Here is a 17424-nt window from a genome sequence, read left to right as displayed (position 1 = left end):
GGGCCTCGCTGTGGCCTCTCACACAAGGGGCTTGGACGGGAGGGCCCAGGGCCCAGGGATGGCACCTCTAGCCACCAGAGTCCTTGTCTGTCTTTAATGAAGAAAATGAATCACTTAATCACAACTGAGATTTCACACATGAATTTGCATTTCCAGCAAAGTGGGTGGATTGGACATCACTGGGCCATGCAAAGCAGGGGGTTGCCCATCCCTGCCCAGTGGCCAAGGGCAGCTACTGAGCACTGTGTGGGGCTTGCACATGTGCCTGCCCTCAATCAGACCCCCAAACTGCTGGACACTCCCCACAGGCACCCCAGCACAAGGGATGAAGCAACTGGCCCACAGGCCCCACAATGTCCGTGCCCCTCCCCCAAAGAATTCCTAACTCAGCACTCCTGAATTAGGTCCCCGCCCTGCCAAGCATGAGCTCTACGACCTTGGGCAAATAATTTGTAAGATGGGGAGAAGGACATAGGGAGAATTCAGCACTACCCGAATAATGGCGCCCTACAGGTCAACACCGTTCTCTACTCTGTAGCCACAAGACACACACGCACCAGTGCGAACCATAAACTTTTATTAATGGAAAATGGAATGCCTCGTTAACAGAAACTTTGTCTTAAAAATGGCAGAAAAGAACACATTTATTAAAAAAAAAAAAAAAGGTGAATTCACATTGTATTGAGCTACAACATGGTGGCAGGATTTGCTTTTGTTTCTTAAAAGATTCCGTAAGTTCAAGGTAACTCTGGCTAGGAGATTCAACAGTGCGTCCGCCTACCTGGAAACTCAGGGTGAGTGGGGTTTAGTAGCGGCGGGTGAAGTGGGGGTAGGGGTGGGGGTGCGGGTGGGGATGCGGGACTCTGCTGCCCCGGTCCTGGCCGGCCAGTCCTCCACCTTCCAGTCCACCACTGGGCACCACGTGACCCTGGGAATGCCCACCTTGTGCAAAGCCGCCTCGCCTAGGAACAAAGGCACACATTTGTCCCTTGAAGCACTTTTTGAGTTGTAACGTGGTGCAGAATACAGCTCTGCAGCCTCTAGGGCCTGTGTGGCTTTTTCCAGGTGAGAAAAATCATAATCACAGACTGCATTCCAGTAATTGAACAGTGTTATTTGCATAAGTTGCCAAGATCTGCTTTTGGGGTTTGTTTTCAAAACATTCCACCCAAAGAGTTGAACAAACATGCAAACAAGGGAGAGGAAGTTAGGAGGATTATAAATTTTATCCGTGGACAAAACTTCTTACCCCGACACTCCACCCCGATTTGCCAAGTGCCCTGGCCCTGAGGGCCCAGACGGGCCCCTCTCACCACCTGAAAAAGAACAAAGAGTTTGCGAACACTCCCTTCTTTGAAGTGCTTGGAAGTCTCTGGAAATGCTGGAGGGATGCTGACCCTCTGGAGAGTTCTGGGTCTGTGGTGGCCTTGCTCGGGAAGGCCCCTCTCCAACTTGTGACGTGCGGGAGTCAGCCCATACCTTGCCATCTCGCGTGCTCCCGGCCCACTGTTCCTGCGTCCACCGTGCCTGGCCAGGCGCGTTCCTGATGCTCCTCTAGCCTTTGACTGTGCTCGGTCCAGTCACGTCCACCCCTTCGTCAAAACAAAGAGCAGGCACACCATTTTCCCAGGGTGCCTCCAGGGGGAGGCTGTGGCATGCCTCATCACGCCCCATGTCAAGGGTTTCTGAGAGAAGCGGGCAAAGAATGGAACACACGCTTCCCAAAAGACACACACGCAGCCCCTAAGCACCACACGAGGTGTTCAGCACAGCTAACACCATGACCATGTGCATGAGGTGTGTGAGCCACCCCCGCCCCAGCTATGAGGATGGCTATCATTAAAAAGATGGTAACAAGCGTTGGCAGAGATGTGAAGAAACAGGAATCCTCACATATGGCTGATGGGAATGGAATATGGTGCACCCTCAGTGCAAAAGGCAGTGACCACAGGACCCAGCAATTCCATTCCCGGCTACCTATCCACCCAAGAGAATGGTGAACGGATGTGTTCACACAAAAACTCACACACCAATGTTCTTAGCAGCACGATTATACAACTGCCCCAAAGTGGAAACCACTGGAGTGTCCCTCAAACACATGGGTAAAGGAAGCATGGCCCAGCTGTACAGTGGAGCATTACTCAGCCACAAGGAGGAGAGCAGCTCTGAAGTGCGCTACAGCACAGACAGACCCTGGGCACTCGGTGCTCAGAGAGAGATGCCAGACACACAAGGCCACACAGCGTGCGATCCAGTGTCTGCGAGATGCCCAGAGCAGGCAAATCCACAGACAGGTGGGGGTGGGGGTGGGGGAGGGCTGGGGACCTGACTGAGGATGATGAACATGTTCTAAAATTGTGGTGATGGATGCATAATTCTGTGAATAAACTGAAATCCAGCAAACTGTGTACTTCAAACAGGTGAACTGTATGGTGTATGAATTATACCTCAAAACAGCTATTGAGAAAAAAAAAAGTTTCACACAGCAACTGGGGGGATTAAAATCAAACACAGTTCCACAGTGCAGGGACCAGCAGGCACCAGCAGCCTTCCTGAAAAGCTGGCCTGGCTGCTGGGCCAATGGGGACCTCAGGACCTGGAACCTGTCAGAGCCACTGGCACCTGTGAGTGCGAATATGATACTGCCCCCAAAAACTGAGATGCAAGTGTACGTAATGCCTGCCACCGGTGACAGCTGCTCAGTCACACAGCGCTCCAGCTCAGGGCTGCAGTGTGAGGACGAGTGCCCTACGTGCTTCCCACGGGGATTTAAGGCAAAACGTAAGGGGATGTGACAGGACCAAGTGCTAAGATGGCCGCTCAGGAAAGAGCCCGTTACGATAACCCATCAGGCCGGCTCAGCAATCTTCACTTGACACCTGAATACCTACCCAGAGATTCTGTAGACCATTCTGGCATCCAAGACACTGGCTTAAAAATGCTGAAAACCTGGGTGTGTGTGTTGGTGGGGGTGGGGCAGTAAAGCTTCTCCACCGCCAGTGGGAGCAAGTCTAAGGCACTGGGGCCATCTGTCACCTTCAGCAGGCAGGGCCCCCAGTAGTGCCCAGGCAAGACACCTGCATCGGCAGGCAGGAAGGGGGCACACATGGCCTCTGACCAGGGGCAGCCACCCGCCCGCCGTGACCCCCACTAACCTGGGTGGAGGCGGCGGCCCCCGGCCCTCGCTCAGTCTCTTGTCGGAGCCGTAGCCCCCCCAGCCATCTCGGGAGTCCCGCCCGTGGCGCTCTGGGCCGCCGTGGCCGTGGCGGTCATCCGAGTAGTGCTGGAAGGCACAAGAGGGACAGGACAACTCTAGCCATGTCATTCCTGCACAGGCCTGCCAATCTGCAGCCCCTGCCACGGTGGACGGAACGTGGCTCAGCACCCCCAGCGACCCCAAGCCAACCTGCCCGGGCCACCCCTGAACCTGGCTTCACCAGTGCTCCGCTTCCCTCCCTACGACGCCCCAGGAGCTGCGGGCCCAGCCCTCTGCTGTAGGGTTCCCGACGCTCTGAAAGGCCCACTGAGTAGAGTCTCTGAGAACTGTCCCTGAAGAACCACCTCCCTTCCTTGCCAATGACAGAGGGCCTGGTCCATGCCCCCGAGGCGGGTCAACACCCTCAGACCCTCTGTGCGTCACTCTCGGGGAGCAGGATGGGCCCTGCCCCCTCTCTGACCCCCTGAGGTCAGCACCTTGCAGACAAGAACGACTCAACACTCCCAGCAACTCCATTCTACGCTCAGGAACCCACCACCTCTGAGCAGCAAGAGATGTTCTCTCAAAAAACACCCCTATTTTTAAAAAGCCACAAATCTGATGCCCCCCACCTTTCTCATAGATGACTCCTTTCCTCTGATATCCTCTGCACCTTTCATGGGGTGCCTACAGATCACCAGACACCAGGACCCACCCCAGCACCTAAGAGGGACCCAGAGGGACTCCCACCTAAAACACGGGCTGACTCTCAGGCCCCTCAGCCTGCCTGGGGTGCTGGGGGCAGAACCAGGATGCAAAGGCACTCTAAGCCAGCAGGCAATCAAGAAACACCTGTAGTTTCTAAGGGACAAAATTAGGCAAGAAAAGCCTTATGTACTTGAAAAACACATAAGACTCACAAATCAGAAACCAGTAAACCACACACACTTGTCCTCGCTGGCCAGGACTGATCACTCCCACCTGCCCCACACAGAAGCAGGTGTGCCCCGGCAGGGGGAGGCGGTGAGTGCCTGAAGTTTACTCACCTGCCCGTCTCGCTCTCCCATCACTGACCTCGAACCTTCCCTCCTGTAAAAGAGAAATGTCTGATTGCAAAGCCAATCAATGGCCCGGTACAACATTTCTGCAGGCCACACAAGCATTCCACGGTTGGAGGGCTTACTGTGGTTCACAACCTAAGGCCTATAATTTAGTGGACTGAAAAAAGAGGCTGGTTTGCAACTAAAGGATTTTCCCTGACGGTGGGAGTGAAGCTGGGTCGGATGAAGGTAGGAACTAAGATTTTTACACAGCTAAAATATCTCAGTGGACTCCTGGAAGTAAAGACCCACACCTTGAAGTCAATGCCCAATGTATGTGTGGCCTGGTGACAAAGGTCAGGGTAACAGGGAAGCTTCAGAGGGTCCCTAACATACGTGACTCACACCAACTCTCAAACCGACTCCAGCCATCACTGACTAAATGAGGGCCTCCTCAGCCCATCTTTCCCCTTCCCCCCTCCCTTATGGAAGAGCTAATGAGGTGAAATGGCTCGACCACGTGCAGTCCAAGGGAGCACGATGGGAAACCCAGTAAGTGGAAAATCAAGGGTTGCCTTTCTAAGAGACTGGATAGTTCCTCATTAAAAAAGCCACTAGCAAAAAAAAAAAAAAGGGGGGGAAGGCAGTGGCTAAAACTCAGAGCCTTTAAAACACAGAGCAAGCCTAGCAGGGACTTTCCCCCGTTTTGCTGTCCGCTGGCACGGGAACCTGTGCTGGCCAGTGAGCCCACTGAGCTGACCCCAGCCGGCCTTGCCCTCAGGTCCCTTCTCTGCAGTGACAAGGCAGCCAGGCCACGCCCTCCTCCAGGGCCTCGTGCCAGCCAGTGGGGCGGAGCAGGGAGGCCCAGGAATGGCTGTGCAGAGCCCAGGGTGCTGTGGGAACTGCCCAGGGGACCCCCCTCCATCCCCTGTGAAGGGGACTGCACGTGAAATGAACTGCTAGACAAATGGAGGCAGCAGTAAGTGACTGCCAATTCCAACATCTCACTCAAGGCCTGTGTTTCTAAGTCCCACGTGTGGCAGGCCACAGTTCCCCACTGGGAGCCTCCCAAGTGAATCAGAGGTTAGAGAACAGATGAAGACCAATCCCTGTGCCAGGCCCAGATCACTTGTCTATGGCTGAGGGAGAGGGCGGGCCGCTGACCTGTCGGCCACATGGTCCTGGTACTGGCCCCGGTCACGATGGTCAAAGTCATGGAAGCGGTGATCAGGCCGAGGGAAGTCTGGGCGGTATCTGTCCTCCATGGCCATGCGCTTTCCCTCTGGCCAGTAGGCGTCATCTCGTCTGTTTTTATTTTAAAAAGGATGCAAATTTATGAAAGAGAACCAGGGCAAAGAAGGAAAGGGTGCAGGTGGGGGAGCTCTCCCCAGAAGCAGCATCATTTAAAATGTCCCGCAGTGCTGATCTCTAAACATCCAATCATTATTGCTTTGATCTGATAAATTAAAATCCCCCAAACTGCCAAGAGGCGCACTGGTATTCGCATCTGACAATCCCGAGCAAGGACTGCTGTGAGCTGATTGTACCACAAGGCTGCTAGTACCTTGATCCCCCGCATGAGCTCAAATGCAAGTGAAATGAAATCTTTGATTCTTCTGCAACGGCGTTCCAGAGAGCCACATTGGCACCTTCCTGTCTTCTATGGAAACCTGAACCTCCCTCCAAGTTTTTTGCAAAAGCAAAGGGAATCAGATTGAGTGATAGTGAACTACATTCAGCTCAGGATGGCATCCAATTATCTTCTTCCCGATTTTTACCAGAAAACGAGGCTCATGGGTTGGGGGGTGATGGGTGACCATCAATTAAACAGCTCAGAGAAGCTAGAGACCAATAAACCTACTTTTTGAACAAGAAGGCAATTTCCTTTTGCACAGAGTGGACTCTGCCCCTCCCTGTACAAGGCCCCACGAGGCTGACTGGCTGCCCATCCCACAGCAGGCCTAATGCCCACCTGGGTATCTCTGCCATAAACACTCAGAGGGTGGTTATGCCCCACCAGCAACCAGTGCGCAGGGGACAGCCTCGACGAGGGCATCGCCAACCTTCAACCCTGGCATCCACCAGCAAGACTCTCTGAAGGATAAAGCAGCTGGGGAAAATGAGTCAACCAGCCACGATCGTGACATCAAACGCCATATACTGGAGGGGGTGGCGGCCACCAGGTCCTGCAAAGGCGTCCAGGGGCGCCAGACCCTGCTCCAGTGTCTCCAGGGCCCGGCGCTCGGATGGCCGGGTGAGAACGGTCAGCGCAACGGAAGCCGCCCCGCCGCCCAGCGCGCCCCGCTCCTCACCGCCCGGCGTCGTAGGGCCTGCGCAGCCCCGGCCGCCGCTCCTGCTCGTAGCGCAGCTGCTCCTGCTGGCGCCGCAGCTCCTCGCGCTCGCGGTGGATGCGCTCCTGCTCCTTCCGGCGCTCGCGCTCCACGCGCATGCGCTCGCGCTCCAGCCGCTCCCGCTCCAGGCGCTCGCGCTCCAGCCGCTGCCGCTGGCACTCGAGCTGCAGGCGCTCCCGCTGCAGCCGCGCCTTCTCCTTGCGCTCGTGGAAGGCCTCCAGGCGCTGCTCCCTCTCGCGCTGCTCGCGCTCGCTGCGGGAGCACAGGGCAGTCGAGGCCGGGTCCTCCCCAGGCGGCCGGCGAGCCCAAGCCACACAGGAGACCGGCCGCGGAGGAAGGCTGACCTCGCCCAGGGTGCCCGCCAGCCCGCGGCCCGCACTCACCGCCGCCGCTCGGTCTCCCGGATTTCCCGCTCCCGCTGCCTCTGGCGCTCTCGTTCCCTTTGCTCCTTGATTTTGTCAAATGACAGGATGTCTCTCTTCTCTTTGCTTTCCGACTTGCGATCCTGACTCTTAGAGCTCTGTTTACCAAAAGCGGTTCATTAACGTCAGAAGAACGATCCCGACATGTCTGGGTGAGACTAACACTGTCCCCACGTGGTTTACGTGAAGGCCCCAGCAAACAAAGGGCATTAATGGTAGAGAAAAGGGGGAATAAAACCTACAGGGAGGCTTTCTAGGGTAGCAGAGCCAAGTACTCCGCATGACGTAAGGCAAAGCAAGGCTTCTTGGCGCCACAGTGCACAAGCGATGCCACGGCGGTCCCTGGCCCAGGGTCCTGGCTGTGACGCCAGCTGCTGGGGCAGCAGGTGAGAACTACGTTTTTTACTTCTCAACTGATGACTCAGGCTGCAGGCAGGCGCCTTAAAATAGAACACGCCAAAGATGCTTTACTGCAAAACACCCCAAGAAGGGCCAGGGGTGTTAATGGGTGACTTCCATGCTATTTCATTTCTGGGAGGAGGCACAAAACACCGACATCCAACTCCCACTTCTGCACCTCTCAATGGCTGGGACACCCAGGCCACGGAACAGACTCTCCCAGCAAGCGCTCACACAGCCCAACCCAGGGCCTCCTACAGACTCACAGCCTTGGAATCCCCGGGGAAGGGGCCTGGGAGACATTCTGCCCGAGTTCCTCAGCTTATTCTCTCAGCGGGCTCACGCAGAGGGGTGTGGGGGAGGTCAGCCAAGACCAGAAAGCATGACAGAAAGACAGGCAAAGGAGACGACTCTCAGGTTTTACCAAAAAGCAAGGGAGGAGGGGGACACACAGAGAGAGAGGACATGCTCACTGCGAGGGAGGATCCGCAGCCCCAATGCCACAATGCTGTCCTCGCCTATGACCACATACGGCAGCCCGCAGTGGGCAGGAACAGACACCGGACCTTCCCAGGCAGCATGGCAGTGGGGTCCCTGGAGTCCTGGGTTCATAACCTGGCCTTGCCACTCACTAGCGGCATGGCACATGCCACGTACCCTCCACCACCTTTCTGAAGAGCACTGCTAACATCCATCACAGAAACAACATACACACACCTTTGGACCAGCAACCCACCCACTGCTGGCGCTCACCAGGGGTGTGCACGCGGACATCAGGCACAGTGGGTTTCAACTGGGGGCATGGAGACAACCACAGCCCACCAAGAGGGCACTGGTTAAAATCACTGCAGTGCATCCACGAACCAGCCACAAAAGGACAGAGGACACACACAGCCTGGATAGATCTCACACGCTGAGTGAAAAAAGGCCATGTGCTGCCTGGTTCCATTTATATAAATTCTCAGAACAAACTCTGGAGATGGTTAACACTAGTAGCTTCCCAGGGCTGGGCTAGGCTGGGGTGACACAAAAGGGACACACAAAGGTCGCCTCCTAGCACCACACTCCGTGTCGCAATGTCATCACTTTCCTGGGTTGACACTGTGCTAGTTCCACGAAATGGGATCATGGGGGGTGACTGCGATCTGCACTGTCTTTGCAACTTCCTGTGAACCTATAGTTATACCAAAAGGTAAAAGTTTAAGACATAAGGAGGTAGAACTGTATGTCTCAGCATATAAAGCTCTCGAACACAAATTCCTCACAAGGTGACTGACAGCAGCTCACTGAGGACCCCCCACCATGGAATGGTGGGGCGCACCGTGTGTGGGCTGTGCGTGACGCCCTCTCTAAGACCGAGGAGTCCGTGTGAGAGCAGGGAGGCTTCCATTCTGCAGACGTGCAGGCATTACTGTCCAACATCGGCATTATCTGGGTGCTAAGACTGGGGGTTTTCTGTTTCCTTCTCTACCCTTTTCTGTATTTTATGACCTCCATGTAGCCCATGGGGAAAACAGCATTAGGAAGCCTGCTCTGTAGAACCCAAACGTCCACCTCAGCATTAGGTGCCGACCCCGAGAGCTGCTGGCAAGGATGTGGCCGCAGCCCCCAACTGCCCCCTTCATCAGCGTCGTGCCAGCCGCCCCTGCAGCTGGGAAGCAGGGGGCTTTGCTTTCCAGAGGGGAAAGGGCCAAGTAAGGAGCTCTCAGCCTGCCCAGCTGTGTGTACCACGTAGGAAATGTAGCTCGTTCTGTGACAACGTGAAAGACCGCCAGTTTTACGGTAGACTCTGCTTTTCTTGGTTCATGTAATAGGCAACTAGAAAATCAACTAAGAAAACACATAAACGAGTCTCAGATAAACCCAGGAGTTGAATCTGCTTTCCGACTGGAAAAGCCTGGGTCTTGCCTATCCTATTCAACGTGAGCTGTCGTTTGAGAATCAGTTCCCCTTCTAGAAGACGGTATCACCTGACACAGGGTCAGCAAGGGGCCAACATGGTATGGAAAGCAAACATGGTAAGTACTGAGTTTAAGTGTTAGCACCCAATTTCTGGCTGTATGTATAACCCTCAGCAGTTCATGACATGTCTTTTTGGTGCCTCAAAGAACTCTGAAATTTTAAACGCAAAACAATGTTGCTTCCATCACACGAATCCAAGTAGTCGTTAAACCACCATCATAATCGGTAGGACTTGAGGCGGCAGAGGCAATACTTACTCTCTCCTTTGACCTGCTTGTGGTTTTCACACTAATCACAGGCTCTCCTTTAGATTTGTCCATTACGACCGTCCGTTCCATTCCTCTGCTTCCTTCAGGAGGAAAGACAAGGCACCCGTGAAGCCATGCTGGCGGCCCAGTCCCGGACAGCGCACGCACTGGGGCTGCCTGCAGGTTCCCGAGGCTCCGGCAGGCGACCACTGCTATGCTCTGGGGCCTCTGCACCTCATCCCTCTGGGCGGCACGATAGGAAGTAAATGCTGCCCATATGGCAACACTGGGTTTCAAGCGGCAGGCAGACCCCGACAGGTCTTTGCTCACCTGGAATGAAGGGGCTGTGATTTCCTCACATCTCACTACTGCCATCCAAGCCCAAGTGCCCTGTGCAGCGTGTGCACAAACACATCCAACCTGCAGGCCTCCTTCACCCCTCACCCAAAATCCTAGTGGCTTCAGGATAACTGATTTCGATTTGTATTCCTCCTATACATTCTGGAAAGCTCTACAGAGCCCAGGCCCTTATGCTCTGAATCAGACACTGCTGGCTCTGAGGAAGCCCCCACCAGATGGGTGGGCTTTCCTTCATTCCTCTGTGGCAATAAAGTCTTCTAAACTGATTCTTCTCTTTGACGACACAAGAGCCAGACTCTAATCACCAGAACTCTTGCTGATTGAGGGAGATCTGCAATACTTGAGGAACATTTTAAAAACACATTCCCCAAGAGACTGCTGCTGAATCCCCTCCAACACTTAAGATGTAACTTGTTGTGTGTCCTACCAAACTCTAGTGCTCTCAGCGGCTGGGTTTTGTTTGTTTTACTGTGGAGGGGAAGACTGGTTTTATTTTTTCCACAAAACATTCTGCACAATCTCAAACTGAAGGCGAAGAGCATAATTAACTTTGCTAAAATGGTGCTGGAGATGAGATGCTCCAAATACACTGACTTTAAAGGGTACAAAATGCTGTGAGGTTTGCATTTTCTCTACATTTTTTCACTGCCTCTATCTGGCCTTCACACACATGCAGGAGAAACTTCATCATATACATATACTGCCAAACCGCATCAACTTAGTTCCCAGAGCTAGGACTCCTTCTCTTTGGCCAAAGACTCAGGAAAAAGCAAGAAGCCGGTCACAGGTCAGAATACCTCCAGGCTGCTACCGTCGCACACAAACTCCTCTGCGCCGTGTCTTCACCCAAGGCTCCACTGCTCTAAGGGCTGCCAGTGAACAGCAGCACCCAGCGAAGTCCCCAGAGAGAGCGCTGTGCTCACTTGGTTTCCGAAACCCTCCCAGTCCCATCCCGGCCCGGCACTCCCTTTTCACGAACACTGAGAAGACTTCAATCACCTGATTTGGTGACTCTGGACCGATTTGTAGGTCCCAGTTTCAGCTCGTCTGCATCTTTTTCTTCCTTTTTAATGTCTTCAGGCTTTTTTTCCTCCTTTTTCTCCATCTTCTCTTCCTTCTTAATGACAGTTCTATTTAAAAACACAGTTATCAAACTTAAGTTCCTGAGACTCTACCAGGAGTGGGGCACACCCGTCAGACTTCCTCACAGAACCAGCCTGGCAGCAAGCGGATGGTCATTTACAATCCACAGTGATGATAAGACCCTCTTTAGATGCAGCCCGTCCCCCCCCGGGAGTTATATGCTACATCTAGAAACATGCAGGCCGAAGCTGCAGGCTGGTGGGCAGGCTTCGCCCAGCTGCTGAGACGCACTGGTGTACACGACAGACACGCAGGCACACCTGAGGAGCACCCCAGCTATGTAAATGAGAATGCCTATTCAAAACTGGTGTTTCATTTTGTACGTGTGGAATACTTATTTTTAAGTTTTCCAAATAAATACAATGCAGTACGAGGATGGGAGGTACATGCTGTGTGAAGCCATGTGCCATCTACCCTAAACACCAAGGCAGCGCACCTGGTAATCTCCACATACTTGGGGTAACTAAGAAGATATGCTAAGAGCCAGTTAATAGGCAAACTGGTAATAACACTGCAGCCCAGGCAGCCTTCTCCTAAGCAGTGAGTAAATCATCACTGCCATTCCAACCTGTCCCCACAGCCCCTGATGTTGCCTCGCTTGGGCAATTCCGTACCAATTAAATGCCCACCAGTGACTGGGTCCAGGACAGGAAAGCCAGGGCGGCGGGATGCCCTGACCAGCCCTTCCTGAAGCCCTCTCTTCCCTCCGACCGGGGAAGAGTCAGGCCATTCAAAGGCAACCTCCACTCGTCTTCCTTCCCCTGAAGAGCACAGAGCTCTTCTTTAAAAGAATATTCACTTTGAGAAAAACTTCTAACACTTAAAAATGTAAACACACCCCTTAATAACTGACGGTGTGTACTGAAATTGACAACTGTCAATAGTTGGAACATACTGGTTTCCTGTCTTAAAACGAAAACACTACAAATCATGGTGGATGTCACACATACACCTGTCCCCTCCCTGTCCCAGGGACAACAGCCACCACAACTTTACTGTCCACCATTTGGCTCTGTGACTTCACACACACATTCAAACAACCAGGCTGATCTCCAGCGACGTTTTACATGTTTCTTAAGACTGACACAACCAGAACGGCACTCAGCAGGCTGCCCTACTACACTTCCATCTCCTGTTCTGAAGGTCAGCCCATGTGGACTGATCAGCCCGTGTGCCCTACTACACAGCCCTGACCAGCCCTTGTGCCCTACTACACTTCCATCTCCTGTTTTAAAGGTCAGCCCATATGGTTATTTAACCATCTCCCTCCCGACAGGAACAGAGATTGCTTCCCTCGACTCCACGTTTACAAATAAAGCCACAGGAATTAGATGTGCCTCTTCCACTAATCTGGGGTGATGCCTTCTCCTCTCCGCCAAGAGACCTGAAATGTCTTGACAAGAGACCCCTCCTACTTGTTCTGTACTCACATGGCACCTCCTAGACACAACGGAACTTTCTGATGACACTAAGTCAAAAATTGTTCTAAAAAATAAATGCCCATGTAGGAAAAAAATCACTGGAGGGATATAGATACCAAAAAGGTAGTGGGATAACACTGAAGATGTGTGTGTGCTTTCCAAATGGCGACTGTATAAACAACCCCTATTCATCCGAGACGGCAAGGACAAGCCACCCCTTTCAGAAAGTTTCTCTATTTCTCTGAGGCTATTAAACCTAGAAATTCTTGAAATGAAAGGGAAGGTTAATGAAGATACTTATTTGAAGAAAAAAATATAGGTCAAATGAATTTTAAAATGCTCAAACACACTTTCTAGGCACCACTTAAAGGCAGTTTGGTTTTAAACATCTCAAGCTCATTGCCTGGTTAAGGGCCTAAGCGCCATGTGCAGAAAGTGAGAATCCTGGCCTTGCCGCTTCCGGGCTGGGCTGTGTGACCTTGGGCCAGGCACGCTTTTCTGAGCCTGCTTCCTCTTCTACACAGAGCACAGACCTCACAGACTGTCCCAGGGAGTAGGACACCACCTGACACGTCGTCCAGTTATCATCCAATTCCTTTCTTCAACAAACACAACTCACATTTGTGATCAGAATATCAAGGAAGGAAATGCATCTCAAACAGCAGAAATACCAAGGACTCCCACCAGCTCCCCACAGTCTACCTACACAGACTGCTAAGCACTGCTCACAGATGTGCCTCTGTGGATGCGGCTGATGAAATTGCGAGTTTCACTCCTAAATGCATGAAGGCTAGTGTGACATCCTTTATTCGCAGGCCTATGAATTCCAATTTGGACATAAATGGAGACTGGCAATTAAATCTATAAAACCCAAGTTCAGCTCTTGAGTATTGATGCTCTCCACAGCCATGCTCACATGACTATAAATTTTCATACATAAAAAACAACAGCAAAGTGGAATCACTGTCAGACTGAGTCTCAATAAAGGGTGCAATTTTTAGGGTGGGAGTGGACCTAGAAGTGGGAATAAATTGTGATGAGAGCATAAACTTAACAGACACTCAGCATTCTGAGAATAGTGCCGTAGCAGGCATTATCACCAAAGCCCACCTTCTCAGAAAGATAAGCCTACAATTTTGATGAGAGTATAAATATGCAGTGCCTGCTCTGAAAGCTCTGCCCCCATCTTGATTAAAGATATAAAGTACCTCCTTTATAAACAATACCTCAGACCTGTGGTTCCCAAATTGTTGTACCACGGTATCCCTGGGGTGCCACTGTGAACTCACAGGTGCACTGGGACATTTTAAGGTTTTGAGGGCAACAGCAACGCCTGCCAACCATCTGACACTGCACATTACTGGCCTGAGCGCACTCATTTCTCCATTAGATTGGCTGCATTCCTTTGATGGCACCTATCTTTGCAAAGCTGGGTTTCTGCAGGTGCTGTGATATGAAGCACAGACTGCATGAAAGTCAACCTGGACCAGGAAACCACTCCATGGTTGGGGAGGCCATGCAGGGGCCCAGAATGTTGAGAATGAAATAAAAATATTATCTTTTCATGTCACATGTGGTATTTCCTAACAGGCTACTGAAACAAACGGACAGAAATACTTAAGGATCACCTGAATCTGGTGAATCCATTTTTCAGAGTTTGGGGTTACTTCACTCAAAATCTTTATTGGAAGCTAAACGAAGTGGCAGGAGAGGCAAAAGTCAAGTGAGGTTGAGAGGAGACGCTGGGGAGGCTGACTATGGAAAGGAGGGCTCATGCGGGCTTCACCAGTGACCCTGTGGCTGCCACCGGCCCCCTCCCAGCAATCTACCCAAGAGAAAGGCTAGGAAAAACAGAGAAAGGAGTTAAAAAATCACCTTACTTTTCAATTTTGATCTCCACAGAATGATGTCTGTCAACACTACATAATTTCTCCTTCTTCACTTCGCACTCTTTTCTGTCAGACAGCTTTTTCCCAGCAGGTTCGTTTTTGGCCTAAGATACAATATAGACAGAAATGGCTCATGGTCTATTGTCTCCTGCTTATGAACGTCACTGGGTTCACAACAGGCCAGGACCTCCTCACCTTCTCTACGGAGATCATTCTTCCATGAAGTTCGGTTCTGTGGAGGTGGCCGATACACTTTGTGGCCTCATCGGATGTAGACATAGTGACGAATCCATAGCACCGAGCCCCAGGACTGCGGGCATTGGTCACCACTTTAGCTCCAACGACCTTCACGAGAGAGGTAGTCTTTATTTTCTCACAAAAATAACCACACAACTTGTCAAAAATTATAAGCAGTTAACTGGTTACCAGAAGCACCTCCATTAGTTTTTACCTCTCTGAAACTGTTAGTTCTTCACAATTGGTTGTTAAAGTAGCTTTCATTAGTCCTGACCTTTCAAAAAACAACTGTTTTTGATGTAAGATCAGCCCTCATAGTGACAAAAAACACACAGGAAAAGCTAAAGACAGTGAAACTTCACTAAACACAACTTGTTAATTGATTGGAAGTCCTTCCCGCTTGGATCACCCATCTTCCCAATTCCACCACAGCCATGGAGGGCCGATGGGCTACCTACTCAGATGTGCACCCAACCTATGCAGGCCAGGGGTCAGATCAGCTTTGGCAGAGATGCAGAGAGGACTTCTGCTTCTGCTCAGGATGAAGTCCCCAGCATTTACCCTTCTGCTGCCTGAAAAACTCAACTACTGGAGGAAATGTAGGCAACAAGGGTTTTCAGACACCTGACATCGGGTCTTGTCAAATAAGAGGGTGGCCCCCACGAGAGGGGAAGCACTTGAGGGGAGCCCTGGGTTGCCCTGGCTTACTGCTCAGAGGTCCCACACCACGGGCAGGGAGGAGGGACTGGGGGAGGACAGGGCGATTTACCCCAGCTGAGCAGAGCTCAGTGTGAGGAAATCAAGACAGTGAGAAACCATAGTACTGGAGAGGGGAGGGCTGCACAGAGAGCTGCAGAGGGTCTCCTTGAGGAGAACGCCTGGGTGAGGAAAGCACCACAGGCTAGGGGGAGAACCAACTGTAAGAGCGGAAGGAACGACCTTCGAATCCTCTCAGGACCACAACTTTGATCTCAGAGTGAACCCAACAGCTGAAAAGGAAAAGCTTGTAATTCACGGGGCATTGTGCCAAGTACTCAGAAGGGGATTACCCTGGAAGTGGACAAAGTTAGCCCCAAACTAGGGCTGCTCTGGCCTGACTGATAAAGCCTAACAGCAAGCCTGGGAAGAAGCAAGCAACCAAACTACGTCCCAGCAAAAGCTGAAGCCCATTTACAGGGACACAAGAGTAACTAGCAGCAATGATGCAGATGACAGAATGGCTGGCATCCAATCGAAAATGACCAGGCAAGCCAAGCAGCAGGAACATACAACTCCAATGAAGAAACCAAACTAATAAAAACAGACCCAGAAGTGACGCCGATGACTGAATTAGTGTACATGGACATTACAGTTATTTTTGCTATATCCTAAATATTCAAGAAGGTGGAGAAAAACTGAGCTTTCTTAGGCAAACACATGGAAGGTATTTTAAAATACCCAAACCGAGCCTCTGGAGATGAAAAATATATTAGGTGGGGTTGACAGCAGATGCTGGGGAAGAAAAGATCTGGGAAGTTGAAGACATAGGAAGAGAAGCTATTCAGAATGAAACTAAGAAAACAGACGGAAAAAAACAAAACCAACCATAGCAACAGTGAGTTGTGGGGCAGCTTACAGAATCCCCACAGGCGAGAAGAGCAGGGAAAAGCTCAGGAAATGAAACCAAAGCGCAGCAGCAGCAAATTGCTCCAAAACACCGATGAAGAGGAATTTCTAAAGGCAGCCAGAGGAAGACAACACATGTACACTAAGGAACAAAGACAAGAACTGCAGCCAGTGATGTGAGCCAGAGGCAGCGGAGGTGCAATATTGTCTGGAAGAAAAATCAACCAGCCTGGACTTCTAAACCTAATGGGAAGAGCTTTCAAAAGAAGACAGAAGAACAACTTTTTCACACATAACAAAAGTAGCAAGAATTCATCACTGGCAACCTTGCACTACAAGAAAAGTTTAAGGAGGGAGAACGACACTCAGCAGGAATGTGGATATAAGTGCAAATAAATAAAGACCACTCCCCAAAAGGCAAATCTGTGGGTAATGAAAAACACGTTTTTCCTTATTTATAAATCTCTTTAAAATATAATTGTTTAAAGCAAAGCAAACAAAAACACAAAAATTAGCCAATAAGGTACTCTGTGGTATTAAGTAGAAGCAAAATGTGTAACGATAACATCCAAAGGTCAGGGTGGGAAATGGCAGTGCACTGCTGTTAGGTTCTTATACTATCTGGGAACTGTTGTAACATCACTGCGAGACGGACAATGATAAGACGTGTATTGTAATTCCTAAAAGCAACCACTAAAATTACAGCTCAACCAGTGAGTCAAAGAAGAAATTAAAAGAGAAATAAAAAAATACCTTGTGACAAATGAAAACTGGAAATACAACATACTAAAACTTAGGAGATGCAGCAAAAGCAGTTCTAAGGGGAAAGTTCATAGCACTAAATGACTACATTAACAAGAAAAATCTCAAATGAACAACAGAACCTCATACCTCAAGAAACTACAACATAGTTATACATACTAGTTATAACTAATAAGCCACAAATCATAAAAAATACTCAATGCATAAGGCTGCAAGTTAACAGGAACAAGGGATCTAAGCACAGAAAGGACAGGGAAAATACGCACAGCCAGACTATAGATTTACATCCCACCACACAAATGTAAATGTTCTGCAGGACATTCAACGAAGTGAGGGGACAGCCAGAACCCCTGAGAAGTGCAAAGAGCCTGAAGCACAGGAGCCCTAGG

The 17424-nt window shown here is 50.9% G+C and overlaps 1 protein-coding gene across 3 annotated transcripts in view; it reads right to left on the bottom strand.

Annotated features, from left to right (window-relative positions):
* Positions 1-560: 560 nt before the first annotated feature.
* Positions 561-17424, bottom strand: part of SAFB2 (scaffold attachment factor B2) — a 29001-nt gene continuing 12137 nt past the window's right edge. For all 3 annotated transcript variants that reach the window (XM_036884394.2, XM_036884398.2, XM_057489782.1), the window contains 12 exons: positions 14627-14776; positions 14423-14535; positions 10978-11108; positions 9628-9719; positions 6971-7107; positions 6549-6839; positions 5401-5541; positions 4243-4285; positions 3156-3283; positions 1480-1592; positions 1250-1316; positions 561-962 (listed from right to left, as the gene is read on the bottom strand). In XM_036884394.2, coding sequence (XP_036740289.2) covers positions 806-962; positions 1250-1316; positions 1480-1592; positions 3156-3283; positions 4243-4285; positions 5401-5541; positions 6549-6839; positions 6971-7107; positions 9628-9719; positions 10978-11108; positions 14423-14535; positions 14627-14776 — 1563 coding nt within the window. In that variant the 3' untranslated portion in view covers positions 561-805. The remainder of the gene's footprint in view (positions 963-1249; positions 1317-1479; positions 1593-3155; positions 3284-4242; positions 4286-5400; positions 5542-6548; positions 6840-6970; positions 7108-9627; positions 9720-10977; positions 11109-14422; positions 14536-14626; positions 14777-17424) is intronic.

The sequence above is a fragment of the Manis pentadactyla genome, chromosome 12, assembly GCF_030020395.1.
Source record: "Manis pentadactyla isolate mManPen7 chromosome 12, mManPen7.hap1, whole genome shotgun sequence".
Classification (NCBI taxonomy): domain Eukaryota; kingdom Metazoa; phylum Chordata; class Mammalia; order Pholidota; family Manidae; genus Manis; species Manis pentadactyla.
Note: the sequence above shows the minus strand (reverse complement) of the source record. Positions and strands in the feature narration are given on the sequence as shown.